At 47.7% G+C, this 27,508-nt stretch overlaps 1 protein-coding gene across 1 annotated transcript in view; it reads right to left on the bottom strand.

Moving 5' to 3' along the window:
- ZFAT (zinc finger and AT-hook domain containing) overlaps window positions 1-27,508 on the bottom strand; it is a 158,285-nt gene that overhangs the window by 48,020 nt on the left and 82,757 nt on the right. Inside the window, exons 8-11 of the mRNA XM_055545717.1 lie at window positions 25,297-25,384; window positions 24,226-24,375; window positions 22,439-22,612; window positions 7,927-8,015 (exon numbers count right to left, since the gene is read on the bottom strand). Of these exons, the coding sequence (XP_055401692.1) occupies window positions 7,927-8,015; window positions 22,439-22,612; window positions 24,226-24,375; window positions 25,297-25,384 (501 nt within the window). The remainder of the gene's footprint in view (window positions 1-7,926; window positions 8,016-22,438; window positions 22,613-24,225; window positions 24,376-25,296; window positions 25,385-27,508) is intronic.

Here is a 27,508-nt window from a genome sequence, read left to right as displayed (position 1 = left end):
GATGCGCAAAGAAGAAAATGTAACTCAATTCAAGGAAAAAAGTCAATAGAAACCAAGGCACAGATTGCTCAGATATTGAAATTACTAGACAGAAATATTTAAATAATGATGATAAAAATGTTCAAGACTCTAATGGGAAACATGTGTGAACAAATGATACGTACGTTTTAGCAGAGGAAAAAGAACTAAATGTAAATGCTATAAATCAAAGAAACCCGGAAATGAATAATTCATTTGAACATCTAAACAGTAGAACTGACATATCAGAGAAAGAATAAGTAAACTTAAAGATTAATACAATCACATAAACCGAAACACAAAAAGAAAGAAGAATTAGAGAGAGAAAGAGAGAAATCATCTGAATGCTATGAGATATCAAACAGTTCAATACAAGAGGTATTACTGTCCTACAAGGAAAAAAGAGAAGACAAATGAGGCAGAGGCAGTATTTAAAGAGATCACGGCTGAGAATAGCCAAAACCTCACACCTGATATCAACCAACAGATTTAAAATGTCAGGAAGGTAAACACTAGGAAACCACACCTAAGCTTAATGACATTAATACGATGAAAAAACAAAGAGAAAAAAATCTTAAATCGGTCAGAGGGGGAAAAAGCCATTACATATAAGAGGAAATGAGAAGGCTCAAAAATAATGAAAGACAAAATGTAATGGAACAATACCTTTAGAGTGATGCCCCCCTAGAAATCTACAGTCATCAACATAGTCCTCTAGAAATGAAGACAAAGAATTTCCAAACAGACACAAGCTAAAATAATTAAACTCCAGCAAACCAGCATATAACAAATGCTAAAAGAAGTTCTCCAAATTGAAGGAGAATTTATCACATGGAAGCTAGGCTTGCAGGAAAAGATAAAGAACACCAGAAAGGCTAAGTAAGTAAACGAGAAAGAAATTTTTAAAATTATTTTTCATATGTATTTTTAAATGCTCTTTAAAGAAAAAAATATTACTACATTGAGGAATTTAGAACACAAAGGGAAATGATATATGTGACAATAAGAACCCAAAGGGTAGGAGGGGAGTAATATGAATTATGATTCATAGTTTTTCCATTGTTTATGAAATAGCATATCTGCAGTTAGTTAGAATGTGTTAGAATACATAGTGTAGAATAATATGTTAGAATATGCATAGTGTAATGTCTACAGCAGTGACTAAAAAAGAAAAAAACAACAAAAACTAAATTTAAAAAAAGGTATATCTAAAAAGTAAACAAATCCTAGCTGAGGAATATGCTATAAAATACCTCATGAGTACTCTAAGGGGCTTCCCTGGTAGCTCAACTGGTAAAGAATCTGCCTGCAATACAGGAGACCCCAGTTCGATTCCTGTGTTGGGAAGATCTGTTGGCGAAGGGATAGGCTACCCTCCAGTATTCTTGGGCTTCCCTTGTGGCTCAGCTGGTAAAGAATCTGCCCGCAATGTGGGAGACCTGGGTTTGATCTCTGAGTTGAGAAGATCCCTGGGAGAAGGGAAAGGCTACCCACTCCAGTATTCTGGCCTGGAGAATTCCACAGACTGTATAGTCCTTGGAGAAGGAAATGGCAACCCACTCCAGTGTTCTTGCCTGGAGAATCCCATGGACGGAGAAGCCTGGTAGGCTGCAGTCCATGGGGTTGCACAGAGTCGGACACGACTGAAGTGACTTGGCAGGCAGTATAGTCCATGGGAGTGCAAAGAGTCAGACACGACTGAATACTATTCACTGCTGCTGCTGCTGCTGCTGCTAAGTCGCTTCAGTTGTGTCCGACTAGTACTCCTCAAAACTGCCAAGGCCATCAAAAAACTGGGGAAAGTCTGAGACATTGTCCTGTCCAAAAGCAGCCTAGACATCATGACTAAACGTAATATAGTATCCTAATAGGCTCCTGGAACAGAAAAAGGACATCAGGTAGAATCTAGGGAAATCTGAATAAAATATGGACTTTAGCTAATAATGACATGCAGCTCATGCAGCAAATGTACTATATACACGTCAGATGCTAACAATAGGAGAAACTGGGTATGTGGAATATGGAAACTCTTTGTATTACTGTAACAATTTTTCTGTAATTCTACATCTGTCCTAAAACGTTTACCTGAAAAAGAAAATTTCTACTCTTAGAGGAAAAAGTCAATAGACGAGATAAAATGGAATACTGGAAAATGCCTAATTCACCTGAAAGAAGCCAGAAGAGAAGACGAGAGGATCGAAGAACGGACATGACGGAGAACATCAACGTTAACTCCCCAATGAGACGCGTCAAAACTTACATTAAATGCAAATGGACTGAGTACTGCCATCAAAGAGCAGTGAGTGTCAGAGGGCTGTGTACAGGCATGCGGATACACACACACACACAGGCACTAACAAGACCAGCTCTATGCCATCACAGGAGCGCACTTTATATGCACACCCAGACAGGACCTTTCCTTCACTGCTCGAAACCCAGCACAGTGGCCGGCAGCTTGGACTTGTGGAGTGCCTGCATCAGAAGCACACGGGGCTGCGGTGGAGTTGAGGATGCTGGGCTGGCCTCCAGGCTTACTGAAAGAGAAGAACTAGTCTGATGGGAAAGGTGGCCAGGGCCAGAACTGCTCCACCCCCGATCTTGTTACTAAGACAGCAAGTCTGAGGTCCTCCCAGCATCTCCTCCCTCAGGGTGATCTGCACAGGGCTAATGGTCTGAGTCTGCCCCAAGCTCTGGGGGCACTTTCCTTCTAATCTGCTCCCTCAAATCAACCCCTCCTTCTTAAACCAGCCCTTGAAATAATGGTATCATTGTTCATTCACAATTTCCAAATAAGGAGACAGTGACCCAAAAAGGCGAAGGATCAGAATCCCAGAAGGTAACCTAGTCAGTAAGCAGTGGCATCCAGATTTTGATCCTTGTCTGCCTAACTCCAAGGCCATAAACAACAACAATAGTAAAATAACACCAACGTCTTAAAAGTACATACAAGGAAAACCTAACGCCCGGAAAATACTTTGAGTGATTTGCAAACATAAGTTGAAACTATGATCAGACTAAAATTATTTAAAAATGTCTTTAAGTAAAGTTACTCTTTACTATTAAAGTGCAGGGAGACTGGCATGGTGTCCACCAGCCCTACGACTGAGGACATGTCTATCAGCAGAGTCACGGGTTCATCTAAGCCTAATGGAGAAAACTCCACAGGTGAGTCTAGTCTGCCTGTTGGTCATGCTGCCTACAGCACAGTGTGTGACTTGTTCACCTGTAAGAAGCAGAGAGCTTCCGGGACGCGAGAACAAGCCTGTGTCTGTTCAGAGACGCCCCGCTCGGCACTGGTTCCCCTCGCCCGAGCATCTTCCCTGGCATCTCTTTAGGGTTAGGTGTCAGCTCCACCCTAGGGAGTGCACTTTACTTACAGCTTCAAGAAGCACACACAACACCTTCACTGTACGTGAATCCTCAGTGGTCTGGCAGGCTTTGCCCGGTGTTTCACAGTCCATGCAATTTAGGGTGACATGGAAAAGCAGAGACATTACTTTGCCAACAAAGGTCCATCTAGTCAAGGCTATGGTTTTTCCAGTAGTCATGTATGGATGTGAGTCGGACTATAAAGAAAGCTGAGTGCCAAAGAATTGATGCTTTTGAACTGTGGTGTTGGAGAAGACTCTTGAGAGGCCCTTGGACTGTAAGGAGATCCAACCAGTCCATCCTAAAGGAAATCAGTCCTGAATATTCATTGGAAGGATTGTTGCTGAAGCTGAAACTCCAATACTTTAGCCACCTGATGCAAAGAACTGACTCACTGGAAAAGACCTTGATGCTGGGAAAGATTGAAGGCAGGAGAAGAAGGGGAAGACAGAGGATGAGATGGTTGGATGGCATCACCAACTCAATGGGCATGAGTTTGAGTGAACTCCGGGAGTTGGTGATGGACAGGGAGGCCTGGCGTGCTGCAGTCCGTAGGGTCACAAAGAGTTGGACACAACTGAGCGACTGAACTGAACCGGAAATGCTTTCGGGATGATGACCGCTATAGGGCTACTTACAACAGCAAGAACTGGGAATGACCAAACTGTGCAGTTATGAAGGGAATGGTTAATTAAAACTATGAGTCCCATCCTTATGCAGCCATTAAAAGTAGTTAATAAATGAATTTTCATGTAATGAGAAAAGGCCTGTGAAATGACAATTAAAAAAAAAAAAAGGCAATACTGGACCGATGGTACAGTGCTTGGGAATCCACCTGCCAATAAAGGGAACACGGGTTCGATCCCTGATGCTCCATTAAGACTCCATATCCTGCAGGGCAACTAAGCCCACGCACCACAACTATGCAGCCCGAGCTACCGAGCCTGTCTCCACAACAAGAGAAGCTACCCCAGTGAGAAGCTCGCATACCACAACTAGAGAAAGCCCACCAAGAACCAATTAATTAAAAAGGCAAGGCAATATGTACAATGCCTAAAGCATGTAGGTGCCCCAGTCTAGCCTTTAGCTGTTGAGATCACTCAAACTCAGGAGTGGGGTATTCTTAGCAAACCATCTGGCTACTTGTCTAAGCCACGTTCTCCAATAGAGCTTTATCACTGATAAAGCCGACACGCTAATCCCCATCAAAAAAATAAAATACTCATTTACGGTGTGACCTCAATCGTGTCTAAAAATATCACCAAAGATTCCTCCAGGGAAAAGGAGCAGAAAGCATTTTCCAAATCTTATTTAGTGAACACATTTTAATTTCATCATTAAAAAATACATAAATTATATCATGTAATTTTAAAAGGTGATCCAGGAGTCTGCCCTTATTACCGTGTTTCCTGATAGAAATTATATATTGAAAGTCACACATCCAGGTCTAGAGAAGCAAACTGGTTTCCTCTAGCAAGCCCACTGCAACAGATGAGCAATGCTGCCCCAAGACTGGAAGTCTCATCCTGGGATGGGAAAACACCAAGGCTTGACTTCTTCATCACGCTTACTGAGGGTAGGAAAAGGGAAAGCGGGAGATGCATGCTATGTTTTATTGGTATGCATGAAAATTTTTCTACCACAGAGTAGATGTGAGAGGAAGGAAAAAGAGGAGGGGAATTCAGGGGCAGAATAACACCCTCCCTGAAGATGACTGCTTGCTAGGCAGGACACCTGGGTTCCATCCCTGGGTTGGGAAGATCCTCTGGAGAAGGGGATGGCTACCCACTCCAGTATTCTTGCCTGGAGAATGCCACGGACAGAGGAGCCTGGCAAGCTATGGTCCATGGGGTCCCAAAGAGTCGGACATGACTGAGTGACTAAGCACAAAGATGACCATGTCCCAATCTCTGGAACCTTATGTATAAGGCAAAAAGGAATGAAGACTCCAGGTAGAACTAAGGTCGCTGATCGTCTGACTCTAAGATAATACTGTCCTGGGTTATCTAAGTGCACGCGATGCAGTCACAAGGGTCCACACGAGCTGGAAGAGGGGGCAGGAGAGAATCAGAGGAGGACAAGGATGAGGATGGCCACTGGCTCTAAGACAGGCGAAGGGGCCACGAGCCTTCGGACAGCCTGCAGGAGCCAGAGAGCAAGGAAGGAAGAGCACGTCATGCGGACGCTGGCCCGGGGTGGCCCATGCTGGGATTCTGAACCAATGAGACCCTAAGACAAAGAACTTGTGCTGTTTAAGTTACGAAGGTGGAGGTAATCTGTAACAACGTAATGGAAAACTAATGGACCGAGAGGAAAGGAAAAGGACAATTACTGTTGGGATGAGGGCAGCTGGCAGGCATCAGCTTCATTTTGGCTCGCTGGCCCCAGGCAACTGAGAAGCATGATTTACACACGTGTTTACAAGAAGAGCACCCAGACCTGAAGGAAGGGAGGAGCCCAGGACTGACTCCCTGGTTCTCACTCAGACTGAACCTCATCCCCAGCAGGGGCACCACTCAGCCAGTGGTTACGCCTACATCCAGAGGGAGCCCACAGGAAACTGGCCATGACTTGGGGTCCAGCATGGGGCTCCCATAGCCCCCCAGTGCAGCTGTGTGATGGAAACCACACACACCTGCAATTAAACCATCCCCAAATGCACTTCTTCTGCACACAAACCAGAGAAGTAAAACTGTGAGGAACAAATCCACAAGGATTTCAGGGCAGAGAACCTTTCAGCTATGTCTGGCTAGGAAGGGAAGATGCTCCACACTGAGACCAAGGAACAGATTAGAAGTCTAGCTCTGACTCTGGAACAGCAAGGCCAGAAATCAGCCTCCCCGGGTCCACGTCTCTCATCTGTGAAGTGAAAGTCGCCCTGACGTGCATCCTCTAGTCCTGTCACTGCACCAGTCTAGGGAAATCCGGAGTCCCTCCTCAAAGAAACACGTCTAAGAGATGTGGAATGGACATAAAGCCCGAACTTTCACTACATACAATGTACACAAACACAGAACATCCCGATTGAGACGTTTCACACTCCCGCTGGGTGACACGTGGGTCCCACCTAAGAAACCTGTGTTCAATACAGACGCTAAAGCAGCTACAGAATCGACAGGCACGGCAGCCTCAGATGCCCCAACTGGCCCCTCTCTGCCAACAGCGAAGGGCTGAGATCTGGTGAGGGACGCCCAGGCCTGGGACCCTGAGGCCAAGCCCCAGTTCCGGCTCTCTCACCTCCTGGACAGTTAAACCACCAGAGCCCTCATCCCACCCCAAGCCACTTGGCTTCTTAACGACAAGAGGAGGGATCATGGGCTTCCTGTGACTTCACTCCAAGGCTGTTCTGAGCATCAGATGATCTTGTCGACAGGAGTGTCACCTCGGAAGGGGTGATGACACAGGCTGGCCGAGATTATAACAGCGACTGAAGTCTGTGGATCTGGGCGTCGAGTCAAGACTCATGGGGGTCACTTGTCAGAGATGCAGGCTGTTCAATTGTCAAATCTGGGCAATGACGTCTACTGTGTGGAATCAGAGTGAGGTGGGTGAAGTTCCTGGCACAACACGGGCACACAGGAGATGCTCAATAAATGCAACCTCCAAGTGTGGCCGTCCACAGTCCCTTTCATGTTCTACCGGGACTTAGAGGTGGACATGATTTCAACAAACATCTCATAGCATCGTGTTCCCATCTCCACATGTGCATGCCAGCAACAGCAGCATTGATTTTAAGGGTCAAGTTGCCAAGTGCTGAGCAGTATTTTTTATGAAATAAATTCACGGGACCAGAGCTCTTGCTGCTAGTAACCACCATAAGCCGTGGTCCTGGGGAATTACCATCTACGTGGAAGAAACGTCAACTGGAGGTACTAAGAGAATAAGAGAGATCAGGAGAGCCAGGGTCTCCAGAATCCCTGTTGCAGGCTGGTGCCGTGCCAGGCGTGTGAGCATGTCTCCAGCTCTCTCACCGGTGCCTGCCAGCCCAGCATCATCACACCTGCCACATCAGGGCAATCCAGGATCTGACAGTGCACACACTTGTCCTTAAAAAAACACTCTTTGCTCTAAATCACGCCAGGTTTTTCTAAGATACACACATTTTTAAATCTATTTATTCCAATATTGTGACGGTCCCTCCAGGCTGTCACAGAGCGCTGGCTCTGGACACCCTGCATCATGCATCAAACTCACACTGGCTACCTACTTTACATACGGTAATGTTTAAGTTTCAATGCTATTCTCTCAAATCATACCACCCTCTCCTAATCCCACAAGTCCAAAAGCCTGTTCTATACATCTTACTGCAGCAAGAGTAAGCCTCTTCTCCAGTCTGCATCCTCGCAATGCTCTTCCAGGACTTGGTTCCCCAAGTACAGAGAAGTGCCACACTTGCACGAGGAGCGGGCCTGTAGCCCTGTGACGGCCCACGCACTGGCTCAGCCCGGAAGGGGCGGGGAAGGAGGCTCTCCCGTCTTCATTTTGAGAAGCGGCGCACTTCCGACCTGGAGGTCCGCTCCGCCGGCCGGGCGCCCTTACCTTGAAGGAGGCGTGCTGTTCCATGTGCCGTAGCAGCTGTGGCTTCTGGGCGGCCGTGTAGTCACACACCGTGCACTTGAACTGCTTGCCTGAAGAGAAGGAGAAGGAGGTGAGCGGTTTCAGGCCTGGGGCGGGAATGAAGGCCCTGGGACACCCCGGGCCATCGGCGGGTGGGGGCCCAGGACCTCAGGGGGAACCGGCAGGGAGGCACAAGGCAGCAGGCTTGGCCGGGGGAGAATCGGGGGTCAGACGCCAGGGGTCTCAGGGTCTCCCTAGGAGCCGGGACCCCAGCCCGAGAGCTGAGAGGAGCTGCAGAATGCCCTTCAGCCAGAGAAGAGATCTGTGTTTGGGAATTCCCAACTCCAGCAGGGAGCTTCCCAGGTGGCTCAGTGGTCAAGAATCTGCCTGCTCATGCAGTAGACACAGGAAATGCAGGATCGATCCCTGGGTCAGGCAGATCCCCTGGAGAAGGAAACGGCAACCCACTCCAGGATTCTTGATGGGAAAATTCCATGGACAGAGGAGCCTGGTGGGCTACACTCCATGGGGGTCGCAAAGAGTCAGACATAACTGAGCGACTAAGCAACAATGCCGGTAAAAGGCAGATTCGAGGGGGAGATAAAAGGCAGATTTCGAGACAGAGAAAATGACAGAGAAATGTGACATACCAGCCTTTACAGAGGATTAACATTTCAGAAATTTGTAAATATTCAGCAATGCGATAAACAAGCACACGTATTAAATCGACGGATACATGAGGCAGGCTACATTTTTACCTCCTGATGAGGAAAAATAAAACAACTTGCAAAAACAGTAGCATGCAACCACATGTAAAGGTGACCTGCTTCTCGTGGCAGCGTCGCTCGTCATGAACTCCTAACGGCTGCTGCGCTTTACTCAGGGACAAGCACCACGGTCACTGCACACGGCACCATAGGAACACCAGCCCCTTCTGGCCACGCGCCCACCTCTCCTTTCGTGACAAGCTGGCTGAAAAAGCTGTCCCCCCACAGCCTCCACACTCCCTACTCGCTCTTGAACCTACCCTCTGGAGATGGCACCAGCTCACCCTAAAACCTGTCTCACCAAGGTGACCAGTGACCAACGATGCCAACCAACCAAGCCGAAGGCAGATTTCAGCCCTTATTTTCCACAGATTCCGCTGCACGTGGCTCTGCGATGGGCCGTGCTTAGGGAGCCCTCTGTGCCTCTGACTCCATGCTCCTCCTGTCCCTCCGTGCCTCTCTGTTCACTCTCTGCGTGCTGGAGACACTGTCTTCCAACTCCATCCTTTACACACTGAAGTCCGAGTGCCCCAGCCACACTCCCGTTCTCCTTCTTTTGTAAACCTTTGATATCAATCTTCCACTCACACTTGTTCTAATCCGGACTCACTGTCTCACCCATCAAATGGGTTCCACTTCCGACCTTCCTAGGGGATCACTCACCTCATCAATCAAGTTAGAGACCTGGCAGCCTGCCTCAACATCGCCACGACCCCAGCTTCACTCACCTCATTTTTTTAGCACCTGATTTCAACTCCTAATATGTTTCTATTTCTTTTTGTTTCTAAAACCTCCATACTGGTTTTAGACCCCAATCATTTGTTTTCTGGGCAGTGGTAAAAGCCTTCTGAACCAGTTTCCTTGTCTTCAGGTAACCCCCCATCCATTACCCACCCTCTCCCCGCCTCCACCATACATCCATCCATCCTGAAGCCCCATCCTCCATTCTGATCTAACACAGAAACGCCCACAGACCTTCCTGCCAAGCCCTCCCAACGACTCCAACAACGGGTCAAAGCTGAGGTTCCAGGGCTGGGGCACAGAAGGTTCCCAGAACCAGAACTGACTCTCCCCTCCTAACTCCTCTCTCTGACTTCCTGTTTTGCCTTTGCCGTCTAAGACCCCTGAGCCTCTGCTAACACTTTCCATGCCTGGGATGCACTCACTGTCTCTTGGCATCTGGTCATTCTTCACTTTAACACAAAACTCAAGCTGATCAACACCTCTGGCACAAGCAGGCGAGGAGCCAGCATTCCACACACTCTGTCGATGCCCCGGTTCTGTGGCATCGTCGCCACCTGCCATCAGCCATCTACAGGCAGGAACCGTGTCTCACTCATTCTGGCACTCCTAGTGCCTGAATGCATGACACACACTGAAACTAGCCTGTGCATTTTACCAAACTGAGCTGGGCAAGAAACAAAAAGGAAATTTTGGACAACTCACATGAATAATACTTTCAATAGGAGCAGCAAAAGGGAAAAAGTTAACAGAAGTACAGAAAAAGTTAACAGAAATACAGAAATATAGAAATAACAGAAATACGGCAACTATACCTGTCATTCCAGGTGAATGACCCCCAAGCTCTAGATTCTACTAATTCTGCAAGTCCAAAGCTTGAGGAAAACCTTTTCATGCTTAAGGCAAATCAGTCATAATTGGAGAGCAATTTCCTTAGAATTCTAGAAAAGCTATGACAAACCTAGACAGCATATTAAAAAGCAGAGATAACACTGTGCTGACAGAGGTCCACCAATCCTAAAGGGAACCACCCCTGAATATTCACGGGAATGACCGATGCGGAAGCTGAAGCTCCAATGCTTTGGCCACCTGATGCGAAGAGCTGACTCACTGGAAAAGACTCTGATGCTGGGAAAGAATGAAGGCATGAGGAGAAGGGGACAACAGAGGATGAGACGGTTGGATGGCATCACTGCCTCTATAGACATGAGTTTGAGCAAACTGCAGGAGATGGTGAAAAGACAAGAAAACCTGGCATGCTGCAGTCCAAGGAATGGCAGAGTTGGTATGACTTACCAACTGAATAATAACAACAAGAGAGCAATTAACACCTTTTCTTGAACACAGTATCATCTTTTTTCAACAGAAGGCCATCTATTGCTGTACATCTCCTATCTAAACTCAGACAATCATACTTCCCTGCTGGCGTGTGACTCACCCAGAAAATCATTATTGTGCCAGGCAGCCTGAGCAGAATGGTGTCTGGGTTCCCCACCGGCACAGCGTGGGGAGGAAAGCTGATAAAACCACTCTCCACATTGATAAATATTTTCACTCATTACTAATACATCTGGACCAAAGAGTAAGAGATAAAGTGCTAAAAATGATTAGTGCCTGAAATGAATAAATGGAATCACCTCGTTGGAGAGCCAGAGTCAGCCTTTTATGGATATATTCCCGTGACTCAGCAAGAGACAAGGAGAGAAGGCAGCTCCTAAGAGCATCCCTTACGAGGCACAGAGCTTGGGCAATAAATATGACAAATGTTTCCAGCAACCATTGACGCCCCCACCAAACAGGCCTGGGAGAGCACTGGACAGAATCTTTGGCTGCCTAATTAAAATAATGCAATATAGACACATGACTAAACACAAAAAAAACAATGATTTGAGACTATCAGATTGCTTTCCATTGAGATACTCCTGGGTATCACAGGGAGAGCCGGCTAGAAACACAGAATTTACTTGAGGTTAGAGTGACCTCAAAGGGCTGGGCGATGCACAGCAAATGGCTGTGTCAGTGTGAGTCCCAGAGCAGCCCGGGAAGAGAAAGAAACGATGACAAAGGAAAGAGGAGGTGGGGCTTTTTTAAAAAAAACTTCATTCATTTTTCACACAACATGCCTGGCAAGCTCTGAGTACTGAGCTGCTGGCTGTCAACAGCTGTGCCAGGACTTGATCTGTCTGATCTCAACCAGCGCCCTCAGAGCCCGGGACACAGGCAGGACATCCCTCTTACACAAGAAGAACCAGGAACGAGAAGCTGAGCAACTTGTCAGGTTGTGAAGTAGCTGGTGGTAGAGCCTGGACGTGCACCCAAAGCCCTGGATCACGGCCACATAAGAATCCACGTACACACGGCTATATTTAAAATGGATAACCAACAAGGACCTACTGTATAGCACAGGGAACTCTGCTCAGTGTTATATAATAACCTAAATGGTGAAAGAATTTGAAAAAGGATAGATACGTGTATAACTGAGTCACTCTACTGTACACTGGAAACTAACATAACATTGTTAATCAGCTATCAGTTCAGTTCAGTTCAGTCGCTTAGTCATGGCCAACTCTTTGCGACCCCATGAATCACAGCACGCCAGGCCTCCCTGTCCATCACCAACTCCCGGAGTTCACTCAGACTCACGTCCATCGAGTCAGTGATGCCATCCAGCCATCTCATCCTCTGTCATCCCCTTCTCCTCCTGCCCCCAATCCCTCTCAGCATCAGAGTCTTTTCCAATGAGTCAACTCTTCGCATGAGGTGGCCAAAGTACTGGAGTTTCAGCTTTAGCATCATTCCTTCCAAAGAACACCCAGGGCTGATCTCCCCTAGAATGGACTGGTTGGATCTGCTTGCAGTCCAAGGGACTCTCAAGAGTCTTCTCCAACACCACAGTTCAAAAGCATCAATTCTTTGGCACTCAGCTTTCTTCACAGTCCAACTCTCACATCCATACATGACCACAGGAAAAACCATAGCCTCGACTACACGGACCTTTGTTGGCAAAGTAATGTCTCTGCTTTTGAATATGCTATCTAGGTTGGTCATAACTTTCCTTCCAAGGAGTAAGCGTCTTTTAATTTCATGGCTGCAGTCACCATCTGTAGTGATTTTGGAGCCCCCAAAAATAAAGTCTGACACTGTTTCCACTGTTTCCCCATCTATTTCCCATAAAGTGATGGGACCGGATGCCATGATCTTCGTTTTCTGAATGTTGAGCTTTAAGCCAACTTTTTCACTCTCCTCTGTCATCAAGAGGCTTTTGAGTTCCTCTTCACTTTCTGCCGTAAGGGTGGTGTCATCTGCATATCTGAACTTATTGATATTTCTCCCAGCAATCTTGATTCCAGCTTGTGCTTCTTCCAGCCCAGCGTTTCTCATGATGTACTCTGCATAGAAGTTAAATAAGCAGGGTGACAATATACGGCCTTGATGGACTCCTTTTCCTATTTGGAACCAGTCTGTTGTTCCATGTCCAGTTCTAACTGTTGCTTCCTGACCTGTATATAGGTTTCTCAAGAGGCGGGTCAGGTGGTCTGGTATTCCCATCTCTTTCAGAATTTTCCAGTTTATTGTGATCCAGACAGTCAAAGGCTTTATACTCCAATGTAAAATAAAAAGTTAAAAAAGAAATGAACACAATGTGACCTACATTGGAGAGGAAAAAGAAAAGATTCCTCTTTTTTGACATCCCTCATTTTGTGACATTTTCACATTGAAATTAAACCATCTCACATTCATACTTGCATTTCTCAATATTTGAGGTATCTTCATAACTCAGCTGTAAAATACTCCCCCATCTTATTGATTTGTCTTGTTTCTCATTCAGCGTCATGACGGTGGGGGAATCTGTGTTTTCTCTCTGGTTGCTGCTGGCATTCCCTGTTGCTGTATCCAAAATGCCTAATTACCTGGGGGGTGGGGCGGTGGCTCATGGAGTTCTCTCTGGCTGGTCCCTGGTCCCTGTGGTGCCCTCACAAGGCGGCTGTACTTTGGGGACAGGAGAGTGGACGCTGCATCCTAAGCCCTTGTGCTGGCAGTGCTGGTGACAGGAGCGTCCCAGCAGGAGGCTGCTCAGCCACGCGCCCCCCCCTCCCCCCGCCCGCCATCCCCCGCCCCTCCCCCACTCTCCATCCCCACACCCCCTCCCCTTGCCTGCCACCACCCCAGCCCCCCTCCCCCCGCCCCTCCCCCACTCTCCATCCCCACACCCCCTCCCCTTGCCTGCCACCACCCCAGCCCCCCTCCCCCCGCCCGCCATCCCCCGCCCCTCCCCCACTCTCCATCCCCACACCCCCTTCCTCCCGCCCGCCGTGCCCCCCGCCCGCAGCTGCAGATGATGGGACCACAGTGGACAGTGACCCGATGGAGCTAGGAACCCGAACTGTGGGGATATGAAGTACGTAACTCAGGAGATGTCGGTCATTAGACGTCCATTCTGTGGATGAAACAAGTGAACAAACCAAATGGAAAGGGAGACAGAGAGAGAGCATCAGGACAAGGAGGCCAAGAGAAGCGAAGGTTGAGGGATGAAGACCTCTACCCCAGGAGCTCTCCCTGAGGGGCCACGGCGGGGGGTGGGGGCGCGGTGCGAGGCCAGGCGTGCGCCCGGAGCACAGACGGGAGCTGACGGGAGCCCGCGCCCCACTGGGGCTCACAGCCTGCGTGCACCAGAAGATAAGGGACCGCGACCAGTCACAGTGGGCGGCGGAGGGAGCGCACAGCGTGGCAGGGTGGGGGAGGAGGGGGCCAGGGTGGGGCCGGGCCTTTAGGGAAGGCCTCCATGGGGAAGCGACTGGCAAGCTAAGACTGAAGGGTGATGGGGCCCAGACACAGGAAGAGGAGGCAACAACAGTCCTGAGGAGGAGAAACCCAAACACCAGGGCCCCAGGACTTCCCCATGGGCCAGCAGCTAGGACCTCGCCTTCCAATGCAGGGGTGCGGGGTTGACCCCGAGCCAGGGAGCTAAGACCCCACGTGCCCCAGAACCAAACCATAAATCAGGAGAAGCAGTACTGTAATAAATTCAATAAAGACTAGAAATGGCCCACATCAAAAAAAAAAAAAATCTTAAAACACACACACACACAAGTGTCTAAGTCTCTACAGTTCAGTTCAGTTGCTCAATCATGTCCAACTCTCTGTGACCCCAGGACTACAGCACACCAGGCCTCCCTCTCCATCACCAACTCCCAGAGTTTACTCAAACTCATGTCCATCCAGTCGGTGATGCCATCAAACCATCTCATCCTCTGTCATCCCCTTCTCCTCCTGCCTTCAATCTTTTCCAGCATCAAGGTCTTTTCTATGAGTCAGTTCTTCACATCAGGTGGCCAAACTATTGGAGCTTCATCTTCAGCATCAGTACTTCCAATGAATATTCAGGACTGATTTCCTTTAGGATGGACTAGTTTCATCTCCTTGCTGTCCAACGGACAGTCTCTGCAGGATACAATAAATGTCCCTTTTCTGTTTCAGTGACCTCAAGTGAGCTTCTGTCAACAGCAACCAAAAGAGGCCCAGTAAATACAGCTGTTGAATGAATCCATGAGTGCAAGAATAAAAAACACCAAAACTCCTCAAAGTAAACACGGAAGAAAGGGCATGAAAAAACAACGCACTCAAGAGAGGAACAAATCCAATTTAATTAATCAAAAGAAGTTCAATGACCACAAAGAAGTTTACACACAGTGCTAGGAACCAGTCAACATTACAAATTCCTCACACATGTTACTGATTTAATCCATCAAATCCTCTGATTCAGCAGTCCCCAACCTTTTTGGCACCAGGGACTGATTCCATGGAAGGCAAATTTTCCACAGATTGGGGATGGGGGGATGGTTTTGGGATGATTCAAGCACACTACATCCATCGTGCACTTTATTTCTAACCTAATTGCTAATCTAATGATCTGACAGGAGGTACCAGTCCCCGGCCCAGGGGTTGGGGACCTTGCTTCTAATTCACCTGATTGATATCATGAGTCATCAAAACACTAAAAAGTATAATGAAATGATAATATTTGATATCCACTGAACTAAGCTGGAATCAAGATTTCCGGGAGAAATATCAATAACCTCAGATATGCAGATGACACCACCCTTATGGCAGAAAGTGAAGAGGAACTCAAAAGCCTCTTGATGAAAGTGAAAGTGGAGAGTGAAAAAGTTGGCTTAAAGCTCAACATTCAGAAAACAAAGATCATGGCATCTGGTCCCACCACTTCATGGGAAATAGATGGGGAAACAGTGGAAACAGTGTCAGACTTTATTTTGGCGGGCTCCAAAATCACTACAGATGGTGACTGCAGCCATGAAATTAAAAGACACTTACTCCTTGGAAGAAAAGTTATGACCAACCTAGATAGCATATTCAAAAGCAGAGATATTACTTTGCCAACAAAGGTCCGTCTAGTCAAGGCTATGGTTTTTCCTATGGTCATGTATGGATGTGAGAGCTGGACTGTGAAGAAAGCTGAGTGCCAAAGAATTGATGCTTTTGAACTGTGGTGTTGGAGAAGACTCTTGAGAGTCCCTTGGACTGCAAGCAGATCCAACCAGTCCATTCTAGGGGAGATCAGCCCTGGGTGTTCTTTGGAAGGAATGATGCTAAAGCTGAAACTCCAGTACTTTGGCCACCTCATGCGAAGAGTTGACTCACTGGAAAAGACTCTGATGCTGGGAGGGATTGGGGCCAGGAGGAGAAGGGGATGACAGAGGATGAGATGGCTGGATGGCATCACTGACTTGATGGACGTGAGTCTGAGTGAACTCCGGGAGTTGGTGATGGACAGGGAGGCCTGGCGTGCTGCGATTCATGGGGTTGCAAAGAGTCGGACACAACTGAGCGACTGATCTGATCTGATCTGAACTAAGAAACTGAAGATGTTTAATAAGACGCGATGCTAAAAATGAAAGAGTTCAGCGGGAACACTGCTAAGTTTCTGATGTAATTTTTTGAAAAGTAAGCTGGAAGTGCGGTGCATGATTAAAAGAACCAAAGTGGAACAGCCCTCCTGCTCCTGGAAATATGTCCTAGGAAATTAATTCGAAAGAAGGACAGGTTTATATGCAAGAAAAAGTTCCCGGCAATGTCAGTTGTAACAATGAGAGGGAAAAAAGAAAACCATACACTGCCCCCAAATAACTAGGTGATGGATGTTAAATAAACTTACTGTGGCAGTCACTTCATAATATATGCGTGTATCAAACCATTATGTTGTACACCTTAAGCTAATACAACATTATATGTGAACTGTATTTCAATAAAACGGGAAAAAATTCTTTAAAAAAAAAAAGGAAACGCACACCTGCTGTCTTCCTTTGTTTCTTACTACACCCTCATCTGGCTTGATGAGATTCCCTGAGGATGGCTCCAGCTGTTTAGTTACTTTAAATAGAGCTCTATATAAAACCAGGGACGAATGGAATGGCAGAAAAACCTTAAACTGTCAGAAGAAAATAAAACTGTCCCCTTGTCTTCTGGCATTTGGATTCCATCAGAACACAAAGCAGAGATGGAAAACACGCTTTAAGGCAGCATGTTTGAAATATCTGCTAAGCTAAACAATTCCTGCCAAATCAAGCTTCGTGTTTACCTTAAACTTGAAGAAGCACTAAAATACTTAGAGAAAAAAAAAAAATCTGTATAAACTGTAAAAATACCAGGAGGCATAAAAGCGAAAATGCTTTCCTATGACTGTTTATCCAGTCTTACTGAAAAAGGTGGTATTTTGCATAAGCAAATTTTTCAGAAAACTGCATTTACCCTTTTTAAAACTGATACTCTTCAAATATTAACTATTTCACTGTCCCTTCCTAGTGAAGGAATATTTGAGAGAAAGGAATTTGATCCTTCCTAAATGATACAGGTGATCCAGATTAATCACCACAAATATCTATTTGCACCTGTGTCGAGGTGCACCCTGTGCTGAAGCCCACCCTGTGCTGAGGTGGCGGGGTACATGGGAATACTGATCACTAAGAGAGCAGGCACACACGCCCAGCGCTGAGAATGAGCAGACACTCAGTGTGTGGGGGCCCAGTTAACCTCCCCACAACCCCACTGTGCTAAGGCAATCGTGCCCTCCCCCCAAAAGTACTGCTTAGTTGCTAAGTTCTGTCTGACACTTTTGCGACCCCGTGGACTGTAGCCAGCCAGGCTCCTCTGTCCATGGGATTTCCCAGGCAAGAATACTGGAGTGGGTTGCCATGCCCTCCTCCAGTGGATCTTCCCGACCCAGGGATCAAACCTGCGTCTCCTGCGCTGGCAAGTGGATCAGAGCCTGTAAACGTCACCTTATACGCAGAAGGGATTTTGTAGATGGGATCAAGTTAAAAATCTTGAGTTAGGGGATGATCCTGGATTATACAGGTGGGACCAATGAAACTGCAAGTGTCCTTATTGGTGGGGGGTGGGGGGAGTCAGACTCAGAAAGGAGAGAGAAGCACAGGGAGAGAGGGAGTGAGAGCTATGTGCTGGCTGAGATGAAGGAGGGGCTCGCAAACCAAAGGATGCAGGCAGCTTCTAGAGGCCAGAGAACTTAAAGGAACAGATTCTCCCTGGGGGTCTCCAGAAGAAAGGCAGTCCTGCTTACCCCTCAATTTTAAGACTTCCAACCTCCAGAGCTGTCACATAGTAAACCTGTTGTTTGAAGCCACTACATGTGTGGCGGTCTGTTACGGCAGCCGCGGGAAATGAATGCACCCGCACGCGTAGGAATCATCATCGACACCAAGTTACAAACAGGGATGACGAGGCACCTGCTCAAGGGCACTCAGGCAGGAAGTGGTTCCAACCCAGGACTGCCCCAGGGACCCAAGGTCTCAGCCACTCTGCTGCACTGCCTCTCCACACAGCCTGGCACACACGGGTCAGCTGCCTCCAGTGAGAAATGCACCCTGCGGGAAGCACTGCAGGCAGGCATTGTGCAGCAGGCATTTTGCAAAGCGAAACGCATCTTCCCAGTTCTGGCATCTGCGGTAATTTGTGCAATGGCAACTCAGAACAGAAATAGCTACAGCAATAAAAAGGCTGTTTAAGAAGTCTCTGCACTTTAGCAGCTGAACTTGAAGCAATCGTAGTGAGGGACGGATGATTCTCTGTAATTAGTACATCGGTTCTGATACCAGGAGGAATGGATCAGCATTAGACAGGGAGAGAAACATAAGGCAGAGCGCTATAAAAGACCAGGGAAGGATGTGGCACCAGACCTGGATTAAATTCGAGACACTGTGCCAGGTATTTGCAGCTGAGACTCCTCTGACCAGGTGAGACTGTAGGTAACCAAGCCTAACTCAACAGTTAAACCTTTGTGTTCATTTTAGAGTATGAGTTCAGTTACTCTTATGGTTCATAAAAACCTCAGAAAAAGAGCTTCAGGTGGCCCCGGGCAGGGTGCCCAGAGAAGTGGGTGTCCTGGATCCTGGAGTCAGCCCTCCCCTCTCCTGCCCATCACCAGGACCCAGCCCGTGAAGATAAGTCACAGAAAAAACCCACTGTGTTCATGTTTTTGCCCCACTCCCACCCATGACCCTTGACCATCTCTCCAGCAGGAAGTCAGAGGAAGAGCAGGAGAAGGATGCTTTGGAGAGACCAGGCTCACTGCAGCCTCGTCAGTGGACTTGCTAAGATTACCCAAATGGCTGCTCAAGTACCATCTTCTTTTAACTTCTTGGTTCTAGAATGCATGTTCTTTGAAGTAAAGAGGACACAGATAAGTGGGGGTACTTTACCCTAGAATGATTGTGTTTTTCAGAGCAAACAGCACCTTGAAAAAACTCCGGACTTAAATCTCCTAGAATATTTCGATGTGGAGCCATGGGATCTCTTATTATAAATTGAAGAAGCAAGGGGAAAAGTGGTACATCCTCCGCTCAGACCTCATTTCCATATTCAACTCTCCACTTGTCCAATTACTACACACACAAGAGTGTTTGAAGCTTGGGTAATTCCTCCTTGCAAATTTTACCAGGAAACTTCTTCATCTCCAGTGTAAGAGGGAAGGTTGGATTGGGAGAAGAAGGGGACCCAAAGGAATCAGCACTGAACTTCAAAGAGGTTTTCATTTCATGATTAGAGAATTCCTGTTTGATTACATAACACAAAGGCACTACACCGCTGAAACTTTCCCATCTGTTCTGGGTGGGCAGAACCATGTTCAAACCTCTAGACCACGTAACATGTGTCCAGACCCTCTTTAAAGTCAAAAGTGAGGAGATGTGTTACCAGCACGATTTCTGCATTAAATCCTTGTACCTGCTGGCATACATGCAAAGGGTTTAATTGAGCCCTTTATAGATCAATATCTCTCTTTGTACATGTCGACTGGCAAATCTTTATAACTAAAACCGTCACCCATTCCAGCCTATCACTTCTAAGGCACAGTAATGAGCTCCTTTGGGAAATAGGAATGAATAAATAAGGCTTGATCAGTTTAAAGAAGCCAATACACGTGAAAAATTAAGATCCACAAACAGGTAAAGGAAAGGATAATTACTCAGTTCCTTTTTACTTAATTAAAAGAGACCCAAGACTTCCCTGGTGGTACAATGGATAAGAACCCACCTGCCAGTGCAAGGGACATGGGTTTGATCCCTGGTCCAGGAAGATCCCAACTGTCAAGGAGCAACTAAGCCTGAGCTCCACAACCCTTGAGCCCCAGCTCGAGAGCCTGTTAGTTTCAACTGGAGAGTAGCTCCCAGTTGGTACAATTAGAGAAAGTGCTTGAACAGGAACAGACGCAGCGCAGCGAAAATTGTGTGTGAGGCCATGCAGCAGACAGGACCGCTGAGGGGGCAGCTGCGGACAGAAGAGTCCTCAGCATGGAGTTCGGGGCTGAGGAGGCACCAGGAAGGAGACTGAGTCAGGGGCTACAAGAAGGCCTGGGCAAGGAGTGGGGCATCGCCTGCTGCTCACCCTCACACCCAGTAGACAGGGAGGCACAACTATCCCCACTTCCCTAGGTGGAAACCGAGGCGCAGAGAGGTCAGTGGACCCAGGTCACTGTACCAGGTGGAAGCGGGCACCAGCTGTCTGTTCCAACATAGCTTCTCTGTGGAGCAACCTAAGGAATTATCACTGCTACAACTGCACTGAAAACTGAATCATTTCAGGCCAGCTCTAAAGGCACGTGTGGCTCCGAGTAAAGCAGGAACCCTACGGCTACAGGCTGGGAGCCTCATCAAGGTAGCCAGGCCCTATATGAGCACACTTCCCCAAGGATTCAAAGCCTGTTTCAGAAGTTGCCAAACAGCTCATGAGGCTCCCTAGCTTACCCAATGGAGAAGGCAATGGCACCCCACTCCAGTACTCCTGCCTGGAAAATCCCATGAATGGAGGAGCCTGGAAGGCTGCAGTCCATGGGGTCGTTGAGGGTCGGACACGACTGAGCGACTTCACTTTCACTTTTCACTTTCATGCTTTGGAGAAGGAAATGGCAACGCACTCCAGTGTTCTTGCCTGGAGAATCCCAGGGACAGGGGAGCCTGGTGGGCTGCCGTCTATGGGGTCACACAGAGTCGGACACGACTGAAGTGACTTAGCAGCAGCAGCAGCAGCTTACCCAAAGAAACAACAACTAAATGAGAAAAACATCTCTGTCCATCTGAATTCTCCTCCTTGCCAATGAACTTGGGGAAGCGGGTGGGGAGACAGGAGGGACGGGCTGAGTGTCCCGAGGATGCTGGCTGGGACATGGCTGCTCACGCCGATGTCATGCCCCCAAGACCCCGACGGCCTGTCCATGGTGCCCAATCAGATGTGAGTGCCATTGCCTCAATGCCCTTCAGGGCCAAGCCTGGAGCTCGGGGCCAGGCGGAGGCCACGGTGCCCCTCCTGGCCCTCCAGACCCCACCCCAGTGGCCCAGGGACACTCCAGACCTCCCTGGCTCTGGGGGAAGCTGCATCTCGTAACTGGGGCATCACTGGGGACTTCAGGGAATAATATGCTTACCCTGTCAAGAAACATCAGAGAGGCTTATTGCTGGTGGAGGTGTGAGAATTCATGAATAATTACACGACTTAATGCTTCCATTACTCAGGATACAACGGCTTTACTGTCATTGTATTTTTAATTATTTTGATTACAGATTTATTAATTTACAGCACACTGCTTGAGTCTGAATGAACAGCAGGGCTCTGGCTTTGGTGCAGCCCGAGGCAAACCTGATCCTAAGTCCCAACGGATCCCGGGCTAAGCCCTCAGCTTCTCCCTGAGCCCCTCGGGCTCACTGGCAGCACACACGACAGACCCCAGAACCACCTCAAATTAAAGGCCGAGCAGACCAGCAGGATCCTCCTCTGTGCACTGAAATAAAAATCTCCGTTGAAACCACTTCAGTTTTTACAGCAGACTCCGATTTTTGTATGTAATTGTGTTAAAATAACATTTCATTGGTATAGTTTATTAATCTCATTACATGGAATATTGAGAAGACCCTCAACATTCCATGTAATGAGTGCGGTTTAAAGGAGAATTTTAAATGTGATAGCTCTTTTACCGTATAGCTGCATGTCTTCCTAAAACAACTGTGCAATTCTGCCTTTCTCTGTCTCTCTGGCTCCTTGCCAGATGACTTTCCTGGTGACTGGGACACACACCAGGTAGTCAGGGCAGCTCCTCAAGGTCAGCAGGCTCAGGTGCGGAGCGAGGGTTGAACAGGACTGAAACTTCCAGAACAAGGTCTCCTGAGGATGCCTTATTCCCTGGGGCAGAGTCCCCTCCACGCCCACCCCCCACAAATGCATGCACGTGCTTACACACACACACACACACACGTGCAGCAAGTGTCCAGCAAGCACAGGTGGGGTCAGCACAGAGCCCGGGGCACTGAGGAAGCAGGCGAGGTCACTCTGCCCTCCTTCAGAAGAGAAATTCCAGACCCTGGCTCCTCCCTGCTCCACACACAACCACGGTGTAGGCGGACTTGGGAGGTCCGCTTCAAACCACAGTCCTAGGGGGAAAAGCTCTCTGTGAAGTCACTCACCGTCGGCAGTGTGAAGAAGCTTGTGGCTTTTCAGCGTCCCTTTGGACTTGAACTTCTTGCCACACATGTCACACAGGTGGGTCTTCTCAGTGCTGTGACGATTCATGTGAGCCTTGAGGTTGCTCTTGCTACGAGTTGCGTACTCACACAAGGAACACTTGAAGGGCTTCACACCTGTCGGAAGAGAAAAAACAGAGATAAACAGATGTATACGTGTGTGTGTGTATCTGAAGGAATGTATACGCATACATGTCTACACACACACATCCCCTTGTCCACGGTGAATAAAGCAGTGCACACAGCGCACGCTCCCCCAGGCCTCTCTCCGACCCATGCTATTCCTTCCAACCATGATGCCCTTCCACCTCGGCCTGCAGCAGAATTCCTCCTCGCCTCCTAATCAGCGCCCCCGAATCCCCTGTCATGACTGCTGTACCGTCCACCACACTTGACAGTGAGTCCCTTACAGCCCCTCCCCACGGTCTGTGATCTCCAAAGGCACAGACGCTAAGCACGGGCAGCAGCGGCCGTTCATCCCACTGAACTGAGTTACACTGACAAGCGTTAACCGAGGGCCTTGGCAAAAGTCGCCAGGCCCGGGCGCGCAGGCCCACACGTGAGAACGTGTTTCAGCTCGTAAGGCAAGCGGAGCTTTACGACGCTCGTGGCTGCTGCAGGGCGGACGGCTCCACTGCCGAGGCACGCTTACCATTGGGCTAGTCCTCCTCCATTCCCCAACTATCGGCCAGGGCCCACGAAAAAGTACCTCCCGACCTTGGCTTTGGTCTCAGCTCCTTCTGCCGTGTCCATCAGTTCCTGCTCTCTTTACTGAACCGTTCATTTGATCACAGATTGTAGAAAAGACTTCATCCATCCCCCTGGGGAGCTGTGTTGCTTTCCTGACTGCAGCACTGTGGGTTCCCAACTCACAGGAAGGCTGGCCCCCAGCTTCAGGGCTCCAAGCCTCTTCGCTGGGAAGGCCACGTGCCCTCCCAGGGGGAGAAGCACAGCCCCACTGTCTCTGATGGCGCCCCAACCATCAGCTGCCCCGAGTGCCTGTGCGTGGCCCACGCCTCTCTGCACAGGTGAGCGCCCTGAGGCAGGGGCTGCCTCCCTTCTCCTCTGCTCAGTCCCCACCCAGCTCTCCCCCGCCCACGGGAATCAGACGGTCTGATGTCCTCGGGTCATTCCTTCGTCCAGCACCCCAGCACCTCCTCAACGCCCCCACACGCAGGGCACCGGGGAGACCGCCAGGGTCACCGCCACGACCGGGCTGGAGCATTGGTCCCTGCTCTCCTGAAGCTCACTTTCCGCACAGGAATCGTGGTGACTTGCTCAACTACAGCTCCCAGCAGGCCGTGAAGGCTGCACATCTCTGCTCACTGCGACTGAGCCATGCACAGCTGAAATCACTGGTCTCAGCTGGCTGACAGACACATTTTTGCAGTAGGTAAACGGAACTCTAGCTGCAGGGGGTGTGGACATGGCTTCCTCCTAAAGAACCCCAAGTGAAAGTGTTAGTCACTACTCAACGGTGTCCGACTCTTTGTGACCCCATGGGACTGTAGCCCACCAGGCTCCTCTGTCTATGAGATTTCCCAGGCAAGAATATTGGAGTGGATTACCATTTCCTTCTCTGGGGAATCTTCCCAACCCAAGGATCGAACCCAGGTCTCCCACACTGCAGGCAGATTCTTCACCAACTGAGCCACCAGGGAAGCCCCAAGAACTCCCACAGGCAGCTCTAAAACCACACACGAGCTCCGTTCTGATGGAGGGACACGCACCTTCATGAGCCCAGATGTGACGCTGAAGGTCTGAGCCATTCTTCATGAAATAGAAATCACAGTATGGGCACTTCATGGCTCTCTTGCCAATGAGCCCTTTCAGCTGGACCCTCCTCCCGAGAACCTCGGAGATGGTGCTCATGGAAACCTCTAGAAGAAAAGCAGATGACAACCAGAAGCAGCCAAAGAACTGTGGTTCCAGTGAGAGGTAAGTGGGCCTTGTGACACAGCCTGGACACCCCCCACCCTAGTCAATCCTGGCAGCTCTGAGGCAGCAAGTTAAGTTGTGCCTTGTGGGGTCATGGGAGAGAAATTTTGCCTAAAAAGCTCTTTTATACCAGAATCTAAGCAAGTCTCTCAGACCTAGACTCCTGTTGACACAAAATGTGAGCGATGGAGAGCAGTATGACAAGGCAATAGTCAGACAAAAACAGAATATGGGAAATATGGGGAAAAGACTGGGCTTCCCCAGTGAATCAGTGTCCTGGGGTTGGGGGTGTCCTGTAGAACACAAGGAACTCAGGCGACATGACAACTTCATTCAAACAACCCAACTGCAACAAACAAAGTCTTGTGTCAGCTGGTTGTTGCTGTTGTTGAGTTGCTCAGTCATGTCCGACTCTTTTGTGAACTGATGGACTGTTGCCCGCCAGGCTCCTCTGTCCATGGGATTCTCCAGGCAAGAATACTGGGGTGGGTTGCCATTTCCTTCTCCAGGGGATCTTCCTGAGCCAGGGATCGAATATCTCTTATGTCTCTTAAGTCTCCTGCATTGGCAGGCAGGTTCTTTACCACTAGCACCACCTGGGAAGGCAGCACAGTTTTAAAAAGGGGAGGAGAGCCACAAGACTGGGGCCAGACGCCTTTGAAAACTAGGTAAAATGATGAAATAAAGCAAATCGTTATATAAACACCTGAGTTTTAAGTAAAGATAACTCCTCCCCTTGAATGGACTCATATCTTCATCCCTCTTTTAGTTTCATTTAACATAGCTGCTATACAACGCTGTATCTTAAAATAAACATAAGCATTTTTAAAATCGGTCTCCCACTCTGAGATGCATAACCTTACCGGGATGGTTGGTCTTGATATGTGACTTTATCAATCGATCTTCTGAAAAAGACTTTTCACACACAGGACAAGAATAACTCCTTTTGTCCTTAACAGAAAGAGAGCATAATCAATGGACTGTCTCATTTAAACTCAGGGTCTGTGGAAAAATACCACCACCAATACCAAAGCAAGACAGATGGACACCTTTCCCAGCGCCTACGGCTGGCCCTGCACGGCCCAGGGACTCGAGGGTAGCAGGGCAGTGGCCTCGCCTCCCTTTCAGGAGGGAGGGACTGGCCTTAGAAACGACAGTCCTGTGGATGCAGCTGGGCCAGCGGAGAGCAGAGCTCAGCCTCAGGGTCTAAGACCATCAAGGTCGTTAACATTTCCATCTCCCAAAGTTCCCTCCTTTATCAAGATTATCATGTGTGCGATAAGAACACTTAGTATAAGGTCTGCCCTCTAGCAGATTTTAGGTGTACCATACGTACTGTCGGTTACAGACACCATGCTGTACAATGATCTCCAAGACCCGACGTGCATTTCTCCCTCCAGTGCTCAAGACGCTTGTGCGTGTGAGTTATTTTATTGAGACTCACAACCACTCTTGAAGGACACGCATTATTACTTGTTACAGATTAAGAAACCAAGGCCAAGGGCGACGAGCCCCAGGACTCTGAGGAAGAGCAGGTGTTGGAACTCGAGCGTACGGGCGCCCACCGCAGGCCCTGACCTCTCCCAGGCCACGTCCCGTGGGCTGCAGGGAAGGCATTCACTCTGCACTGACACCAACCCGCCTGCCCGTGGTGCCACATCCTCAGTTAGGGAGAAGCTTTGGTGAACAATCACGCTGTATAGCTCATCCACGCTTCCTCTCACTTTAATGGTCACTTTAATGCCATTTCACGTGAAAACTTTTCAGAGAGTGGATGTTATGTGTTAAATTTTGTCCCCTACAAATTCACATGTTGAACTCCTAACCCGCAGAATCTCAATGTGACCTTATTTGGAAATGTGGTCATTACAGATGTAATTAGTTAAGATGAGATTGCAGGCCCTTATCCAATATGACTGGTGTTTTTAGGAGAAGGGGAAATTTGGACAGAGACCTGCAAGAGGGAGAATGCCATGTCTTCATGGGAGAAAGAAAATACCCAAGCCCAGCCCAAGAAAAGAAAATGACAAACCAGTATCTCTTGAGAACACAGATGCAAATATCCTCAACAAAATATTAGCACATAAAACCCAAAATGTTTTAAAAGAACTATAAATCACAACCAAGTGGGATTTATCTCATTTGATTCAATATTCTAAAATTAAATAATATAATCCATCACATCAACAGGTTAGAAAATAAAAGTCACATGATAACATCAATAGAGGCAGAAAATTAATTTGGCAAAATCAAATACCTACTCATGATAAGCAATTTCAATAAGCCAGGAATACAGAGGAACTTCCTCAAGTCAATAAAGAAAATCCACAAACAACCTATAGCTAACATTATACTTAATGGTGAGAAACCAGAAACTTCCCCACTAAGATTAGAAACACAGCAAGGATGTCCCCTCCCACCACTGCTTTTTAACATCATACCTGAAATCTTAGCTAATGCAGTAAAACAAGAAAAGGAAATAAAAGATATGGAGACTGAGAAAGAAGAAATTAAAGCTGTCTTTGTCTGCAGATGACATGATCATCTAAGAAGAAATTCTGAAGGAATACACAAACATACTCCTGGAGCTAATAAGCAGTTATGGCAAATTATAGGTATAAGTCTAATATACAAGTCAGTTGCTTTTCTATATGCTAGCAATCAACAAGTGAAATTCGAAATTAAAAACACAGAACTATTTACATTAGCACACAAAAAATGAAATGGTACAAATAAATACCATTATTTACAATGAATAGGTATAAATAAATCTAACAAAATATGTACAAGATCTATATGAGGAAAACTTCAAAACTGATGAAAGGAATCAAAGCAATAAATAAATGGAGAGCTATTCCATGTTCAAGGATAGGAATATTCAATGTTGTCTGGGCAACAGTTCTTCCCAATTTGATGGGTAGATTCAATGTAATTTCAATCAAAATCTCAGCAAGTTAATTTTTGGGTATTGATAAACTGATTTTGAAGTTTATAAGGAGATGCAAAAGATACAGAGGCCTACACAAAATGCTAGAGGAGAAGAACAAAGTTGGAGGACTGACATTACTCAACTTC

Source organism: Bubalus kerabau, chromosome 14 (genome assembly GCF_029407905.1).
Source record: "Bubalus kerabau isolate K-KA32 ecotype Philippines breed swamp buffalo chromosome 14, PCC_UOA_SB_1v2, whole genome shotgun sequence".
NCBI lineage: Eukaryota > Metazoa > Chordata > Mammalia > Artiodactyla > Bovidae > Bubalus > Bubalus kerabau.
This window is presented reverse-complemented; position numbering and strand designations above follow the sequence as displayed.